Raw genomic sequence first — 17,368 nt, forward strand, 5'->3', positions numbered from 1 at the left:
GCAGCAGTTTTATTTGCATTAGTTTTATTTTTCAGTACTGAATTAGTAACCATTTAAAACTGTCAACCACATGTAAACAAGTGGTGCACAAGTTATGAATAACAACTTACCTTGAATTACAACCGCCTGCTTGTATTGCACAAGGCACGGCATTGGGGGGAATTGTGAAATGACTGAATTCAGTAGTGCAACGTCATTTCTATTTATCTGGTTTCTTGTAGCCCATTTGAATAAATATCTGGATGCTCGCAGGATTCCCACAGCCAGCGATCCTGGTAGTGGGATTGCTGGATTGCCATGTTGTTGAAATAATGCTGGCTCTGCTCCAGTCCGTCTACCACGTGATGAGCAACGTTTTTGCAGGCTCTGTAGAAGCTGTGCTTCCTCCCATGGTAGCTCTTCAGTTCTGACCGAAGAGCAACAGAGCTTGGATGGGGAAAAAAATATCATTGTTAACTGATTTAACAATAAGGAAATGTATTTAACAAACACTTGATTCAAACATTAATTCTTCAAATTGTGCTTGTGACAGGTGAAAAAATTATGATCTTTTTCTTTACTTTGAAAATTGACACAGAGATGTAATTTAAAAAAATAATAGCCTCTTATTTTTCATGCAGAAATTATCTATGATATACAAATTTATTTCTTTTGATTTGGTCCCTTAAGGACACATCTTTTATATTCTCTGAGTATGACTTAGGCTAATCAAGTTAATGAAGTGTTATTCAAGGTAACCTCAGTGAATGTACTTTGGTGAAATTTGACAAAACATTCTCATCGCCTGGCAAATAGTTTATTTAGGGTTACATCTTTATGAAGATGCCTCAGTGCAAACAAACAGGAGTGGAGAGAAGCTAGCCAAAGTGTGCAGTGAAGTTGAATAGCAGAACTGATGGCCTGTATTTCCTAAAGCCCTGCCGTGCCTTCTCAAATAATTGCCTTTATTTAGTGACTGCTTTCTGTAGTAGGAAGAGGTGACAAGGAACGCATGTGGAGAGCCAGTACTGAGGAAATGTTAAATGAGACGGGTCATTCTTACCAGTATGGGATGGATATTTGAAAACATAAGAGAGTTTTCTCGTATGTGGTCACAAAGATGCCCGAGATGTATTTTCATTCTGCCTTAAGTGAAAATGTGAGTGCTTGCTCTGTGTTTTCAATATCGTTTGATCAGTTGCACGGAAAAAAAAAAAATTCTGCAAACTGCTGATGGTGGTATGGTGTCTGGTTTTTACTTTACCTTTCAAATGTCAGACTGTGAATTTTTAGCAGTGACCAACCAAAAGAAGTTCCACGCGCAGAGCCCACCAGCTCCTAGTAGGTTTGCATGTGCTACTTCCTTGATTTAGGTTTACTTGCCCGCAAGTCTGGAGAGAGCGGTGCAGTTGCACAGCTCTGCGCGAGGGCATGATTAGCCTGTAGGATTGCCCTGGTTTAAATAAAATGCTGATTTAGCACGTCAAATCCAGACTACCTGCATTATGCAAGAGGGAAAGAATTTGCCTGATTGTAGCCCTGTCAACACAAAGGGATTGCACCACTGTAACAAAATAGACTTCTAAAGTCTTGTTTAAATTGGTGCGTGCTCTTGTCTGGATTCTATTTAAAAAATATTAGTACACAGAGCCTCAATAGCTTACTCTGTTACCAAGGGCCAGAGTGGGCTCCAGTTGCATCAGACTATTGTTTTTTATTGGAATCCTTGCATCCTGTACGCTTGCTATTCATCGTTTCGAAAATATCAATCAAAAAGATAGGTGGCACCTTCCAGTCTTGAGTAAAATTTTCCTGGGTGGGATTTCTAATAAACTTCTACCCACTTTCAATCTGGCCATGCCTTTTTCGTTTAAATAAATTCCCATTCCCGAGAGCCTAGAGCTGACACAACTTTCACTTGGAGCCTCCCTCTCTTCCACTTATTAAATTCCGCCCGTGCTTTGCAGAGGCTGGTACAGCCCTCCGTAGTTCTGACATATGCCAGCCAGTATGTGGGCAGAAGAAAATTTAGTATATAAGATGTGTTTCTGGGATGCTTGTGGCTTTGTATAATTGTCCCATCTAGACGAGTGGAATTTTTCTTGAAAAATCCTCATCTGTCCATAGATCTCTCTTTTACAATGCTGCTGTTTAAATAGATTGTTTGAAGTCCTTGCCTTGGAGAATAACCCCTGCTCAGTTTTCTGATCGCTTGTTTCCCTCGCACAGTAAAACATAGTTTTAAGTTGGAAACAGTTTTTTTTGTTTATCCAATAATAAAATAAAAGGAAATTTTGGAAGTATACGCTACGTATCCCCAAAGGATCTTTGCACTCTGAGCGATTTGGACTGTCGGAATTTCCCACATGTGCAGATACACCAGGGAAACATTGATAGATGTGTCATCAAAAGCTTGGATTGAAGGGACTGAATGGGAAGCCAAGGCTTCCTCCAGCATCTTGCTGGCTTCCATGCCGTTATTGTGGCCTGGCTGCTAGCAGTAATTTAGTGTATGTACAGGGATGCACGTAATGCAAGTGCCTTACAGAGGAACTCCTGGGTCTCGATACACGCTCCTGCAGTTGTTAAAATGGAAGGCTAGGCAGAAGTTAAGGTTGGTTATTGCCTTCGCCACCTATTTTTGAACTTTGAGGTAATTTCTTGTGAATTACGAAGGCGGAAAAAACCCCCAAACCCACATTTGCACCCTAAACAAGAAACTAGAAGAAAAAGTCCCGCTTAAATGATAAGGTCACATCTTTTGAAGACATTATTCTTAAAGAGCAGAGTCCCTAGCATGCCAGAACAGGCATGTTGTATGTCTAAAATGTACTTACATCTGCTTTACATCACTGCAGCCATGCAAAGCAGGTCCTGTGTTTCCATACCACAGCTCACAATTTACAGTCGGTGTAGCAGCGAGCAGGGCAGCGCTAGCGAGTGGCTTTACTGGGGCTGAGATTGCTCACTTTTCATCCCTGGTGCAAAGCATCCCTTCTGCTCCTCAGCCTCTGCAGTTTGCACCTCATTGACAATCCAGCCAGCGAAGCAAGTGTTGAATTTCTACACGGGCTGTATTCATAGATAGATTTCTTTAGGTATATTTTCAGAAAAGGTATTCTGTAGTAGGAATATTACAATTTTTGAAGAAGTTTGAACCCCCTGAAAAAGCCATGCCCCTGTGTGCGTGGTTGACTCTTGTTTTGGCAGCTGCATGGCTCAAAAATTTCATTTTCTCTCATCATGCTCGTTCCTTCCCAGTTGTTAATTTTAACACAGAGGGCAAAGGGATAGTCAATAAATGTGAAAAAATAATGCCAATGAGATAATAGCAGATGCTTTTCCACGCATGCAATTACATCATGGAACTTGTTTTCACAAAGACAGTACAGAGAGAAGACCACAGGAGAGTTTACGGGATTGAACAGTGCGAGTGAAAGCTGGACAGTGTCTTTACCAGTTAATCCCAAATAACCCAGAGCTGGAGTTAGCCCCTCTTTTTGCTTTAAATGTAGAAACATCATAGATCTCTCAAGTTTTGGGAGGAATCCCTGGGACAGAGATAACCTTTTAACTGCAACACATTACTAAATTTGCTGGACTTCAAGCTCCTTTTCTGGAGCACACCATTTCTGACTGAAAAATCCCAGGCTTACCTTTTGACTCAAACCTACTTGTCTTTCCTAGTGAGGTGTCAAGCTGTGAGCTGCGTGGAGTAAAACAGGAGTTCAAAACCAAGAGTCATTCCAGGGAACGGACAAAGCCGGTGGAGCTGAAAGTAAATAAAGGCAGTTGTAAACCCCAGGATAGGGATCAGTCTCGCTTGTCATCCCATCTTTTATTTTGCCAGTAAAGTTTAAAAATACATATGTAAATATATTCCTGAGCCAAGAGTGGGGTTTGAGCTGCATGTCCGTGCTGGATTTGCCTAGGCTTTTCCCTGGTGTTTTGTGGGTTTGGGGTTTTTTTTCCTTACACAGGTAAGGGGAAGATAAAAGAGGCTGAAGGAGGATAGAACAGCAGCCTGCAACTTTATTTCTGCAGTTTAGCTATAAATGTAGATTGTGGGTTGGGGTACAGGGTTCCCCACTTAAAACTGGCAGATGTTGAATACCAAAATTACACATCTGTTGTTGATCAGCATTTTCCAAGCCCACTGTTGCCTGTTAGCTAATCAAAAGTAAGTATTTTGTTAAACAAAAGAGGCATAAGAAAAACAGCGGTTTTCCATAACAGAGAAGATGCCTCTGGTTTCTCTGGCTCTTTGCAGTTCATCTTTGGAGATTCTGAAGATAGGTTTGGGGTTTTGTGTTTTTGGAGTTTCTTTTGTGTTTTCAGTCTATGAAGTTCTGCTTCTTATTATCATTGTTTCTGCTTTCCAGAGACCTAAGATAACAAGTTGGCTCATAAATTCCCTTTCTAATTTTAGCCACAGGAAATGTTGCTCCATACATTCAAAGTGCTTTTTCCAGGTAGGCTGGTTTGTTAGAATCCAGGCATTTTGGGTTACGTGCTTTTGTTTGGCTGAGCTGGAAGTGGTTTCTACAGGTTAGAGGGTGGCACTTTGGAAACGCAGCTTTGCAGATTGGGGAAAATTACTTTTAGTTTTTGTAAAGTCGTCCAATGTCGTCTTGCACAATCCTGCAGCGTGAGCGACAGAAAATGCCTATTGATATTAAAGACAGTTGATGTGCTTTTGATTTCCAGCTATATTGCTGAAATACCTGGAGATGAAAAGCTGAAAATCAGGACTACAGCAGGATAATTCTTAAGAGCATTTTTAGGGCTTTAAAAAAAATCCCACAAAACTCATGAAATAGTTTTCATGTTATTCTACATAGCTGCTTACCAGAGCGGTAGGACGCATTGTCTGACTTTCCTGGCACTTCCACCGCTATTTTTCAAGAAGGACAGATATCATAATGTGGACAGTTTTTATTTAATAATATTGAAGTGTTCAGTAAACCGCTGTGGTGTGTAATGTTGCACGCAAACCATACATCACGCAGGAGCAGTAGACAAGCATTTTGTACAGGAGTTATTAGAATTAACATAAAAGTCGTCTTTAGTTGTGCGTGAAGTCGCTTGCTGGCTTTGGCTCTGCAGGGACCAGATTGCTTTCAGGCGTGAAGATGACAGGAGGAAGGGACTGCACGATGCAGGACACCTCTGCCTGGGGTCTTCTGCAAGGAGTGAGTCTGTGGCTGACGGACCTCGCAGCACTAACCTCTCCTGCTGGACTTGGGTCCGAGTGCTGAGGGAGAGGTGCGGGTTTTTTGAGCCTGCCCCTGCTACCTGGAGGAAGGATGGCAGGAGAGATGCTGTGCCTGGAAGAGAAGTAATTCTCAGTGATGCTGGGGAAGTTGTCTAATAGAATTAAGTAAAGGCTCATTTGCTGTATGGTTACAGAAACGTGTTCTGCTCCTCTCAAAATCCTGTTTAGTTTATCTGGGATGGTGGTGAAAAAGGCAAAGGTCTAGAAAAATTCCCAGGGAACTGTGAATTTGTAGTCAGAAGCAAGCAAAAGCAGCACCCCGTGGGTATGTGTAGGGTGGGAGCTATTACAGCCTCGCAGCTGGAGTAAAGACTAATTGTAAAGACAAAATGTAGTTAAGCACTCCTTCCTTTCTCTCTGATCTTTCCCAAGGGGCGAGGGAGAACAGGGCTTCTTTTAGATGCTGTCTCTAGTGTTGTTTAACCACAGCTGCTGGTAGTTCCTTCAGGAAATCAGATAAACTCTGTTTGGCACAGCCCGTCGGGCACAGCCAGCAGGCTGGGTTAGGCAAACGTTTCCACTCTTGGAGCATCTTGTAAACTTGCTGGAAAAGCCGCTCCTCTTGCAGTTAAAGATCAGGTTAGTAACCCCACATCCTGGCCCTGGTGCCTTGGAGGGAGGCTGTAAGGTTTTGCCGTGGAAGCTCTGCACTCTGCTCTGTTCAACACGGGCAAGCAGACGTTTGATCGTCTGGCCGTGCCTCTCCGGGGAGGAAGGTGCTGCGAGTCCTTGTTCTGTAAGTGGCCTCTTAGCACGGCCTTCAGCGCGGCACGCTCCCACGAGGTCCGGGCTGCTGCAGACATTCAAGCAGACATCAATTATTTGTATTTATTTATTTCCCCCCAGTTGCTGAAATGTTCAACTGCGGTTTTCTCTCCAGGCAATCTAATTACAACATGGTCACTTGCTTGAAAATAAAAATGTACCTATAGGTTTATACACGTCTAAATTTTGGAATACCGAAAGCCTAAAGTTGAGCTTCAAAGTCAGAGCGACTCCAGCCAGTTGCAGCATGGAATTATTACATGGTGTTTCTGCTCTCATGACTATGATGGCTCAACTGACCGACAGATGTTTTGCAGGGATGTCACAACCCCTTGGATTATCCAGTTTGTATTTGCCAGGTGCTGTCGTTAGGTAAGGACGTTCCTCTGAGCCTTTGCTTCTCTCTTCATTTCTGCATGCCACAAGTACTTTAATCATGAAATTATTAGAAACTTCGAGGAAGAAACCTCATTGTAGTTATTTAAGTGTAACGATCTTTTGGCAAATTAAGATTGCAAAATAGGAAAAAAATTATAAGTAATGACCCTTATTTACATTTAAAGTTGCACACTTCTTGGCGCTACATTCAGCTTGGTTACTGGATACATCTGAATTTTAAATTTCATATTCACCCATTTTCACTTGAAATAAAGTGAAAGCTTCTGTCCTTTGGTTTCTAATATTTAATGTATTTTGAGCAGCATTTCGTGTTCTAATTGTATGTTGTGGGCAGTTGATGCTTTGCGTAGCTGCGTGGATCAGCAGTGCTCGTTGGCGTGCTGTGCAGCCCCGGCGGGCTGTCAGGGCTCAGTGGCCGTGCTCAGCTTTCGCTGGTTCTGAGGTTTCTTCTTGTGGTTTAAAGTACCAGTTCCTGGCTCAGCAGACAAGAGCGTTGTGCTCGGGGGACGACAAAGAGGTTTGCATGAACTCTCTGTGCAAGAGTGTGTCTAATAAAGTGAGAAAATAGTCCCTGTAAACACAGATTTGGCAACTATTGCATTTTAAGAATGAGGGAGAGTATTTGCTATTGAAAATCACCTTTAGACTCAGCAACATCTTGGGCCCAAAGGATTCTAAAGCTCCCAGGAATGATGCTGTGCTCTATGTTATTTCTTGCTTAAACATTAGGCTAGATTAGTACCTGAAAAATTCTTTAAGCTTTGACAAGGAAAAAAACCAACGTGGCAAAGTTAGGAGAGAGATGCCAAAAAGCAACTGCAATTAGAAGTAGTAAATACATTTCTGGTCACTTTTCCTACTATAATTTGCCTGTCACATTACATTCCAGAAATTGCAGTTAATCATTTTTTTTACAGAGCAAGTCAGAGTCTAATGAAATTGTAGAGCAGCGTATTTTATTGTATGAGGAAACCTAACTGTAGGGCTCCATTTCCTTTCCCTGGAACGACAGTGTCTGAAAACCAGTATTTTTCACTCCCAGGTTTTTGGCAAAGTGCAAAGATGATGTCTTTAAAAGGTGCGGAGAAAACTTTTTCTTGTATTTCTAAAAAGAGAAAGCAAGAGCTGATTGACTGCAGAGAAACATAACCCAAAAGTTGAGTTACCACCCATCAGTTCAGAAAGGAAGGAGCTAAATCCTGAACTGCAAAGCTTTTTTATGACCTCGCTATACCACTGCTAGTTACTTGTATCAGAATTATATAAAATGAGGTATTAAATTATTGAAAGATAATAGCTAACATTGTTCATCATGGCAGGCTGCAGCAGGTGATTAAAATTATTTTCTAGCTGGAAAGTAATTCTTATTCTCATATGGGACTGACAGTCACCACGGTTCTCGTGATGAAACAGTTTTCATGCAAATTCTAGTTTTGTGAGGTAAGATACTGCAAATGTAGAAGGTTGTGAAAATAGAGCTCAGTTAGTTTTGTACATTTATACTTATTTGGAAAGAAATATGATTAAATGATTAAAGTGTGTCGACGCTAAGGGAAATGATGGAAAGATAAATAATGAAGATGAATTGTTAATATAAAGCAATTTGGTAAAAGGGGCATAATTAATATAATTTGTATTTTATTACATCAATAGGAGGAATGTTACTAGCGTGACAGAAGAGAGGGCTGTATACCAGGAGCAGTCACTCTGGAAAGGAAGCTCACCTGCTCAGTAAATGCTGTTTCCCCGTACTGCATCTGAAAGGGTGAAGCGATTCATGGAGGGAGGAACAGGAATATATAATAAGAGTGGAATTATATTTTTATTAGATGAATCAGTAAGACCATGACTGAAATATTGCTATCATTTTTTGGTGTCTCTTAGAACGAGTGCTGAAAAGTTCATTAGAGACGTGACAAGTATGACACGTTCAGTTTGCCAGAGAGAAAGTAATTTTCCTGTCCGCTATCAATAGAGGGCTAAAAATTTTCAATTCCGTACAGGTAGAGCATCAAAAATTGAAACTTGAATCTTACTTTGCCAAGGAATTGCTTTAACTTTTGCATTAATCCCCCATCTCTTGAGATCTCCTTTAGGAGAAGACATCCCATCTTTAAAAGATGCACGGAGGGATGCCCGCTGCTTATGTACAAATCAGATTAGACCGGCATGATAGCAACTTCTGTCCTGAAGTCATAAGGATAAATGAGCCGAAGGAAAGGAAATCAATGACTTCTTAATTAAGGACTTGAAGGACCAGAACACCTTTTCTCTCCCTTTCCCCACTCCTTCCCAGTGACTTCCCACCAGTTACCTTGAGACACTTTTTCTCCGCAAACGCAGCTACAGTCGAGTCGCTCTGGCCTGACCCATCTGGGTATAACCCAGCGGCTGGCAGGGTGCAGGCAGGGTGCGGGCAAGGAGGCAGCCCCAGTCTCTGCCTGCCCCTGCCTGCACCCGCATTACTGAACTTTCCGGTTGTTCTGCAACGACCGGGTTTTCTCACGCTACTGAAACCAGGTTGAAGCCTGGGATGTTTATACACAGCCTTATTTATACTTCTGTTTATTTTTGTCCATACGGAAATTAATTTGTGTGCGAGTGCATGCATATGATTTTTTTATTGTTATTAGGAGTATTTTTTAGTGTTTGGGATGGTTTTCTGTTTTTATAAGTTCAGAGAAATGCCACTGATCAAAGGAAAAGCTAACTGAAGGAGCCAAGGACAGAAATTTCCTAATGCTTCTAAAATTCGATGGTAGGAGGACCAAGAAACTCATTGTAGTTCTGCGGAGATCTCACCTGGTAACTGTTTTGTCCAAAATACGCTTTACAAACACTGCCATATCAGTATTCCGAACGGTCGAATTGAAGAAATGAGTGTTTCAGCTCAGCGTGCGGGAGCTATTACTCTTTATAACACTTACAGATTTTCAGAACTTGAGGACAAGTGAAGGAAATGGCTTGTGTTGCTCAAAGACAAATGCTGTCTCTGAGCTAATTTTTTTTCCCCAGGGCAGAAAATACTACTGGGGGGTGGGTGGTTGTAGCCGGTTCCCCCTGTTTGCTTCCAAGAGCCATTTCTGGAAAAAGCAGAAATGTGCTGCAGGATAAAGCCTGCCAGAGTACAGATTTGCTATCAGGTGGTTTGATGTTGTCTTATTTTTCAGCATTTATTTGGAATAAATGTGGGGGAAGGAAATGAATGTAAGATTGAGAACAGCAGGAGGGGAAGAAAGGATGAGCTTTGCCTTTAGAAACGGCGGTATAAGCATCTCCTAGCACTTTTTTCATTGCCGTGTCTTGAGTTACATCGTTGCGCAGCAACACAGACCAAAAATTGCACCGTGTTTGCTGGTTTTCACATAAAATAGCGGCTCCTCCATTGTTGGCTTATTCATTTAATATCATTGCGTTGCCTAATTGATTTAAACATGTTGCATGGTGATGTGAACGTTTTTCACTCCATACACCGTTTGTATGGAAGATGACAGAGTGTTGATAGTACTAATGCACTGGAGAAGTAGAAGGAGGAAGAATATTGTTCTCGTGTAATACATTTCAGTGACATTGATACAGTTCTGCTGAATTAATGACCCTTTTTTTAATACAGAAATATTTCAGACTGAACGTAGGAGTTGCTTTGCGAAGTGTCACAGAATTGCAAGGAATACTAAGGCAAATTGAATTTTCCTATCGTAAGACGATTTAATAACAAACAAAGCATTAGGTAGGCAATATTAGTAAATTTGCATAAAGACAAAAGATTTTTACACCTCCTAATTTTCCAAAACTTTCCAAAACAACCTTTTTTTCCTTACTTGTTCCTCTGAGACCCTGACCTTGTATTCAGCACTAGAAGTAGCCCTGCCGACTCCTTACTAAACGTATGCCATGATTCTGCAGGATATCGGCTTTTCTTTGCCCCATTTTGACTACCGCTCCTTGCTCAAGTGGATGTGGCGGGGCTGGGGAACCCGAGGAGGTAATAAAGAGATTTTTATAGTTCTTGGTGCCAACAACCAGCTGTTTTAGCCAACTTCAGCAGCATGAAGCAGGTGGGAGCAGCCATCAATGCAAAACGTGGCGATGGTGGCTGTGGGCTGGTGGTTGTGCCACGGGTGGGAAGGACAAGGGGTGGATTTTGCTTTCCCAAACATGTTTTCAATTACTGATGTACCTTAGCCTTTTTCCTTTTTCCTCGGTGCGGAGCTCACACTGGAGATAATTTTACTCTGTGCAACAGATTGACGAAATAATTACGCTGCGCAGAGCAGTAAGACATGAAAAGTGCCTTTTCGAAAATACAAAAACCAAAGAAAGTATGTTTGTTTAGGAAAAAAATAGAGGAATAATAGGAATGGTAAAATAATAAGCTTTTAAAAATAGGAGTAGTAAGCTTAATGCTCCAGCTTTTACCACAGTAAACATATAATTGTAAGCTGATTGTGGTGAATTCCTTAAATGACAACCTCCATCAATATAAATTTTAAAGAGACAGTCCTACATCTGGAAGCCAGCAGCAGCTCAGGATTTTATTAAGCGGCACAGCCAAATAAAACCCAAGCGCTACTATAAACCATCAAAAATAAAGATTGGCTATAGTTGAACATCTCAAATAGGCGAGCGAGCGCTCCGGAGCTTGGAGAGGCTGTGAGTGCACCATAACTTTCCCAGCAGCTTTTGAGCCTGAGGTTGAAACGGTCAATAGAGGGTTTCTGCATTGGGTGTAGAAGTGTTCAGGAGCTTCGGTTACTAGTGGAATAAACAGAGAAACTGCAAAATTGCTGTTAGTATGTTCATTTTTTTTGGAAAGGTTACAAAGTACTGTGTTACATATTACAGTCAAAAAAAGGGTTTATAGAATATGATTTTCTGACTGTAAGGAAGGATATGAGAGAATGACCTTATCATAAGGAACAGAAACCTGCCCTCTTCCAAGGGCTGCAACCTGACATTGGTATTTCCAGCTTTCATCCTACGGACGGAGGATTGAGTGCAGTCGATGGCTGTGACAGTCATGTGTCTGGCTGCAACGGGGTGGCAAGTATCAGAAAAAGGGAGGGGGGTGATGCACAGCTGACCCAAATACAAACCCAGCAGCCATCCCGGGAGCGAGAGGTCAGCTGCGGAATCACACGGGACAACAGTCTCCAGTACCGCAAAATACCAAGCGCTTTCCAGTTCTGCGAGCTGATGACCTCCACGTTTTTTGGAGCACGTCAGTGCCCTTCCTTGCTGAGTGGGAGGTTTCCCATACAGTGGCAATAACATGAACTCATTGGAATTCAGAAAGCAGTGTGATTAGTAGCTCCTTCTTAGTCTTTGTGCCTAGAAATAACCCAGAACATCATAACACAAAGTTTCAAGGAAGTAAAATGGGCGATACTCTGAACAAAATTCAGCTCTCTTATTTTTTAACAGGTTTTTGATACAGCTCAGCTTGATACAGCATGGTATTTACCAGCCTGGCCTTTAATATTGGATCTGCTTTCCAATTATGCTTCAATTCATACAACAGTTGCAGAGAGCGTGTGTGGGCGTACATGCGAGAGCGAGATTGATTTTGTTCTTTAAAAATGTGAAGTCTGCACTAGGCATGAAAACCCATCAGAATTTCTAGCACTTAAACGCCATTTCTTTTCTCAATGTGCTACCAGCATTAAGCAATCTTCGCGACATCTCTCTGAGAAATGGAGAGTGCAAGTGGAAGAATACATAAGTAGAGTATTCAACACAGATACCACTGAAAAGCAGGCTGCAAATCCTTTCCAGAAGTAAAGAGTTAATGTGAGATCTCATATTACAACTTGGAAACAAATACATAAGGTCTTAGCTCTATTTCTCAGAAGTACGTGAGTGAAAATGGAATAAAGTATGTACGCGTCAGTCCTGGTGGTTGCTGTGTGTTAGTCTCTTGTGTCTGGGGCAGCAGATGTTGGGCAAGCCTCATTGCCACCACTTTACACAGAGAGTCTTCATATTCCTGGTGCTTGTTCCCAGCCGCTGTCTTTGTTTTTTGCGTGCTGTATTCCTGAGCCTTGATACTGCTTTGATACTTACTGCATGTCATATCTGAGAAGTCCAGAAGAGTGTTATTTTTTTGTCTTTCTGCAGTTCTGACTCTTCATTTCTTCTTTTTTTCTGTAGGTTTGAAGACCTATCTGATCTCTGGTCAGAAGGTGAAGGAGCCCCACTGCAGCTGTTCCCAAGCATTGCTTCCTGGCTTGGAGTCCGGAGATGGAGCCAGGATCCAGGGAGCATCATCAGCCGAGAACGCCAGTGACTTGACAAAGACTCTCAAACATGCAGAAAAGCCGAAGGTGAGTTCTTGTTTCTAACCCAAGCAGCGTAAATCTCAAACTGTGCAAACCAGGGCGATGTGTGTGGATGGGGAAACCTTACAGATTTGTTTATGCACTGCTTTATATATCTGTATATATACCTATGTATACGTGTGTGTGTGGAGACACGCATACAGTGACAAAATGTAGTTTGAGGGACCAAAAAAAATTACAAAATAAAATGCATTGCCAGTTGACAAGGAATCCCCAAAGCAAGCTGAACACTTTTTAAAGGTGGTTTCAAATATGGGTTTTTGTTGTTTTGTAGTTCAGGACTGAGAGGTCGGTGCTGCTTTTTCAGTTGTCTTGATTTTATGGGGGAATAAAGAATATGCTTTAAGCAGCTACTGTAACTTCTATTATTTTCTGCTTTTGCTGCACCCTGCTTTTGCCATTCTTCTCACATGCAGGTCACATACCTGTGAACCTTTTCATAGGAGTACACAACAGCCATCTCCGCAAAAAGGTGATAGGGTTGTTTGTGTGGTGGGAGAAAATGCCCTGGTAGGCTATGAGATTGTGTTTTATCTGCTTGCTCTAGAAACCGGTATCTAGAACTGAGGGCAGTGATTCGTATGGATTCAGCTTAGAGAAATGATGACATTTTGTTATGTTCACACCTCTCACAAGATCTCTTGACAAGGAAATCTGTGAAACAATGTGTATTGCTTCGAAGCTTTGCTGTTACTCTCCATCTTCCAGCTCAGAACAGATTTCCCAAACAACAGATGTCTGTTCTCTATTTTTGTTTGTGCTGAGTTCCTCATCCTGGCTTGCCCAAGCTGGGCACGAATGTCAGAACCACGGGTGGTCATCTGCAGGTCACTGTCCTCAGTCTGCAAGGTGTTTAGTCCTGAGCTTCAACACAGGTTTGAGATTTAGCTGACGGACTTGATGGGGAGGTGACTTTCATGCTACTCTATTTTTGCTGTTTGCATGTTTGTCATCTGGATTAGGAGAGCACCTTTACCGTGCCTCTGTGCCCAGTTTTAAGTTTTGGAGTAAAGCCACTGCGTTGCAAGGGAGAGCAGCCGGAAGGCTGGCCTAAAGATAGGGTCCAAAGTTAAGCGAGCTGCTTAGAGAGCAAGCCAGGACTGTTTAACTACAGAAGGTAGCTGTAGCCACCTTTATCCCTCCCCAAACTATGCACTGTGTTGTTTGACTGCATCCGAGTTGCTGGTGATACTTTTCTTTTCCTTCTTCCGTGTAAGAAAGAATATATTTGGCGTTCCTTAGGCACCAGCTTTCCAGCTCTCTTCTTGTCTGTCAATGAAGGTTCTAGCAAATAAGGTAGGAAAACACATCTCAGAGCAGTCGATGGGCTCTGTACAAATAAGCCTGTCCAGCACGTGGCCCTGCAGAGGTACAGATGTGACAGTAAGGAGAAGAAACTCCTTTATTTCAAGTAGTGAAGAAAAACGTACCATGTGGGGCAGTATTACTAAGTTGCCTGTCCCTTGAGCAGAAGGGAGAGGGGAGGGATGAAACAAAGCAGTAAAACGGAGGGTGCTGTTCTGAGAGAACGCGAGGGTGCCTTGTTAATGTCAGACAGCAAAATAAGCTGTAACTGGAGGACCGTGAAACTACAGCGAAGTACAGGACTGACCCGACTGCAGCTGGGATTTGATGAAATTTGTTATGTATTAACTTGTGGTACTTCTTGTTAAACTGATCCCAGTCCAAAATGAAATCTGTTGTTAAGGCTCAGCTATGGTACATGTTTTCTAAAACATGGGGTGACTTACACTGCAGAAGGGTAGATACAAATGTACCGCTATTCCTGAACAGCTAGCACGCAGTGTGGAGGCATGCTGCTGGCCCACGATGTTTTGTTTGCTGCCTAGTCCCCAATTTTCTGCTCTGGGACCATCTTGGCTGGATGTTAATTGCTGTTTAAATGCTGAATGATGCACAGTGCAAAAATGCAAACGTGGCTGTCCAAATAAGTGAAGGAGAAGCTAAAAGAAGCTGCTTCAGAAGAACTTCTAGGACAAATGCCAGCTCGGTTTCAGCCTTCTTGGGTACCCTATCTGCTGTTGTGCTAAAGCTACTGCCTCGAGTTTATGCTTACAGGTACCTGGTTTATTCATCACCATGAGCACTGCAGGTCTGGCCGGTGATTTCCTAAGCAGCCTCGCAACTCTCTGAAAATAGTGTGCCTGTCTTGCCCAAAATACACTGATGCTGGAGTGAATTTTGAATGACCCCAAAGTCAGCTTTCCCCACATTCTGATAGTGCGTGCCACAAACCGTGTCAGAATGCATGTAGCATGGCGATGAAGCAATCGTGGGAATGCTGAGTGCTTACTTAAAAACGTGTTCTGTGACTGTAGTTGCAGCATAGGAGAGCAAAGCGTACCTGCTTCTCACAGCAATGTGATGCAATGCCTAGGTACAGCTATTCCAAACTCCGCAGCACGCTTTCGAGGGTAGATGTGCACCAGCCTTCTCTTCACTGGGTAATCTCTTATTGGGGTGATTGTGGACTGAGAAGGCTGGGTCAAGCTTCCAAGGAATGTTTAATTTGCCAGCTGTGCTAGAGTAAATAAATAAATAAATATGTATATTAAAAAATCCCCACAAAGAACAACTGTGCAATTTAATCACAGATCATGCACAATTTTTGAAAAGGAGTAGGTTTCTTTTTTACAGGTTTTTTTTTTTCTTTTTTAAAGCCTGCAGCTTTCTGGTAGGGTCTGGAGATGATAATTTGCAAAAGAATCATGACTTACATGCCAACTGTTTTAAATACAAAGCTGTAAACAGTGTCAGTGTAGGAGGAGATGACTCCAGCTCTGCAAAAGAGACTAAGTAGGAGGGGCAAAATTACAGGCAAGTTGAAATATTTTTATTTTAAAGGGAATAAGTGGCCATATTGGATGCAAAGGATGACTTTGACATTTTGGGCTTGAACGGATGTTCTAGCAGACAAGATCTGTTAAGGAAAGTCAGGAAGGAGAATGCAGCAGTAATTGATCCATGAAAGGAATTGTATTTCTCCTCTCCTCCGGTGTATCTGTAGTTCACTTAATTGCAAACCTTGTTGCAGCATGGATATCAATAAATTGTGTGTACATAATTAAAATGGTGAAGACAGAGGCTAAAAACTATAAGGAGACCTATAATAGCAGCTGATTTTTTGAATGAAAACACGGTAACTTGCTTAACCGGTTTTGGTATCGGTTTATTTTTCTTCTCATATTTTACAAAATCCCTTACTTGACTGGGAATCAAGCTGTTGTAAAAACGTTTTAATCATCTCTTGGTATGAAAACAGAAAGTACTTTTGCTTGTCTTGGTGTTTGCCGAAAGCATATTAATGTATTATTCATCGTGATGAGGTCACATACGCGCTGAGCTTGTGTCTGGAATAGAGGATGAAGTTAATGATGTTGACTTGAGCACGTGGTGTAAGCCAGATGGACTTCCGCCTCTTCGCAAAAGGTCGGGCTTCTTTTCTGAGATTTTTGTCTCCTGGTTGAACCCTAGGAGCTAAGCATTTGAGGTGGTCTTGCTCGTTTATTAGCAAGATCAAATGGGAGGTATTTTCTTTATTTTTGATGTTAGAGGTATTTGGTTTTGCTAACTAGCTAATGCTCTAGGAGCATAGTTTCTTCAAGCCTGCTGGTATTTGTTCAGACTATACAGGTTCAGAACTGGATGTAACTTGCTTATCTATTGCCAGATGTGGAAACTCATGGTCACTTCAGTGCCCCCAAAAAGGGCTTTGGGTGAAAAGTCAGTTCTGCAAAGACTTACGTACTCATCTCTGAGAGAGTCAACCTGAAGGCAGAAGTTGTTGTGGTTTTGGACCAGGAGAATGATAGGGGCTTGAACGAGTCCCGAGTCCAAAATAAACACATAAAATGGACACGGGGTGTTGAGTTTGGGACAAAAGGCTCAAGTTGCTTCTTGGAAAATGCGTCAAGATGTTTAGTGGATCACCTACCATCATTTAGTATATAGTGTGCCAAATTTAGTATGCCGTTCTCCGTGACTGGTGTCTCTGTACCCATGAGTAGACTCCTGGCAAGACAGGTAACAGCAAACGGTCTCCGGAGCAGAGGAATTGCCAACAGGGATCAGATGCAGGGTCCCTCTGATGCCCCATCCTGCCTGCACGTGGCTGGGGCTGGAGGAAAGCACGAAGAACTTGGAAGATACAGATATGGGCCTAATTCCACTTCAGAAGATCACATTTTCACTCTAAGGGGTTAGATTGTTTTAAAAGCCAAAGTGTTAGTTACATTTTAGGTTGCTTCCAAAATGCATAACCTGAAACTATTGCAAGTCCGGATGTTTTTGCTTTCCTTGTTTCCTGTGACATTTCCTGGGTGTTTGGCTTCAACAGTGTACAATAACCTAAGCTCCGCTCTGCTGTCTTAGAGTGCTATATGAAAAAGTATTTCCCTTTATTAGTTTCAGATTTGTTGTTTTCCATTTCCCTGTGGTGTTCATAATGCATTGTGGTGTTTTGTGCTTTTTTTTTTTTTTTTAAATTTTGCAGCATTTTGTGCTAAGTGTTCACTCATAATGCCATTCAGATCCTTTTGCAGACAGTTTTTAAACAAGAAAATTGCACTTTTCTCACTCGAGTATTCCGTTC

The 17,368-nt window shown here is 42.0% G+C and overlaps 1 protein-coding gene across 5 annotated transcripts in view; it reads left to right on the plus strand.

The window, feature by feature from the left end:
- ADCY9 (adenylate cyclase 9) overlaps window positions 1-17,368 on the plus strand; it is a 95,191-nt gene that overhangs the window by 33,502 nt on the left and 44,321 nt on the right. For all 5 annotated transcript variants that reach the window (XR_008579454.1, XR_008579453.1, XM_054843635.1 and 2 more), the window contains exon 2: window positions 12,569-12,741. Coding sequence is in view for 3 of the 5 variants with exons in the window: in XM_054843635.1 (XP_054699610.1) it covers window positions 12,569-12,741 (173 nt within the window). In the remaining 2 variants the exon portion in view is untranslated. The remainder of the gene's footprint in view (window positions 1-12,568; window positions 12,742-17,368) is intronic.

Source organism: Grus americana, chromosome 15 (genome assembly GCF_028858705.1).
Source record: "Grus americana isolate bGruAme1 chromosome 15, bGruAme1.mat, whole genome shotgun sequence".
NCBI lineage: Eukaryota > Metazoa > Chordata > Aves > Gruiformes > Gruidae > Grus > Grus americana.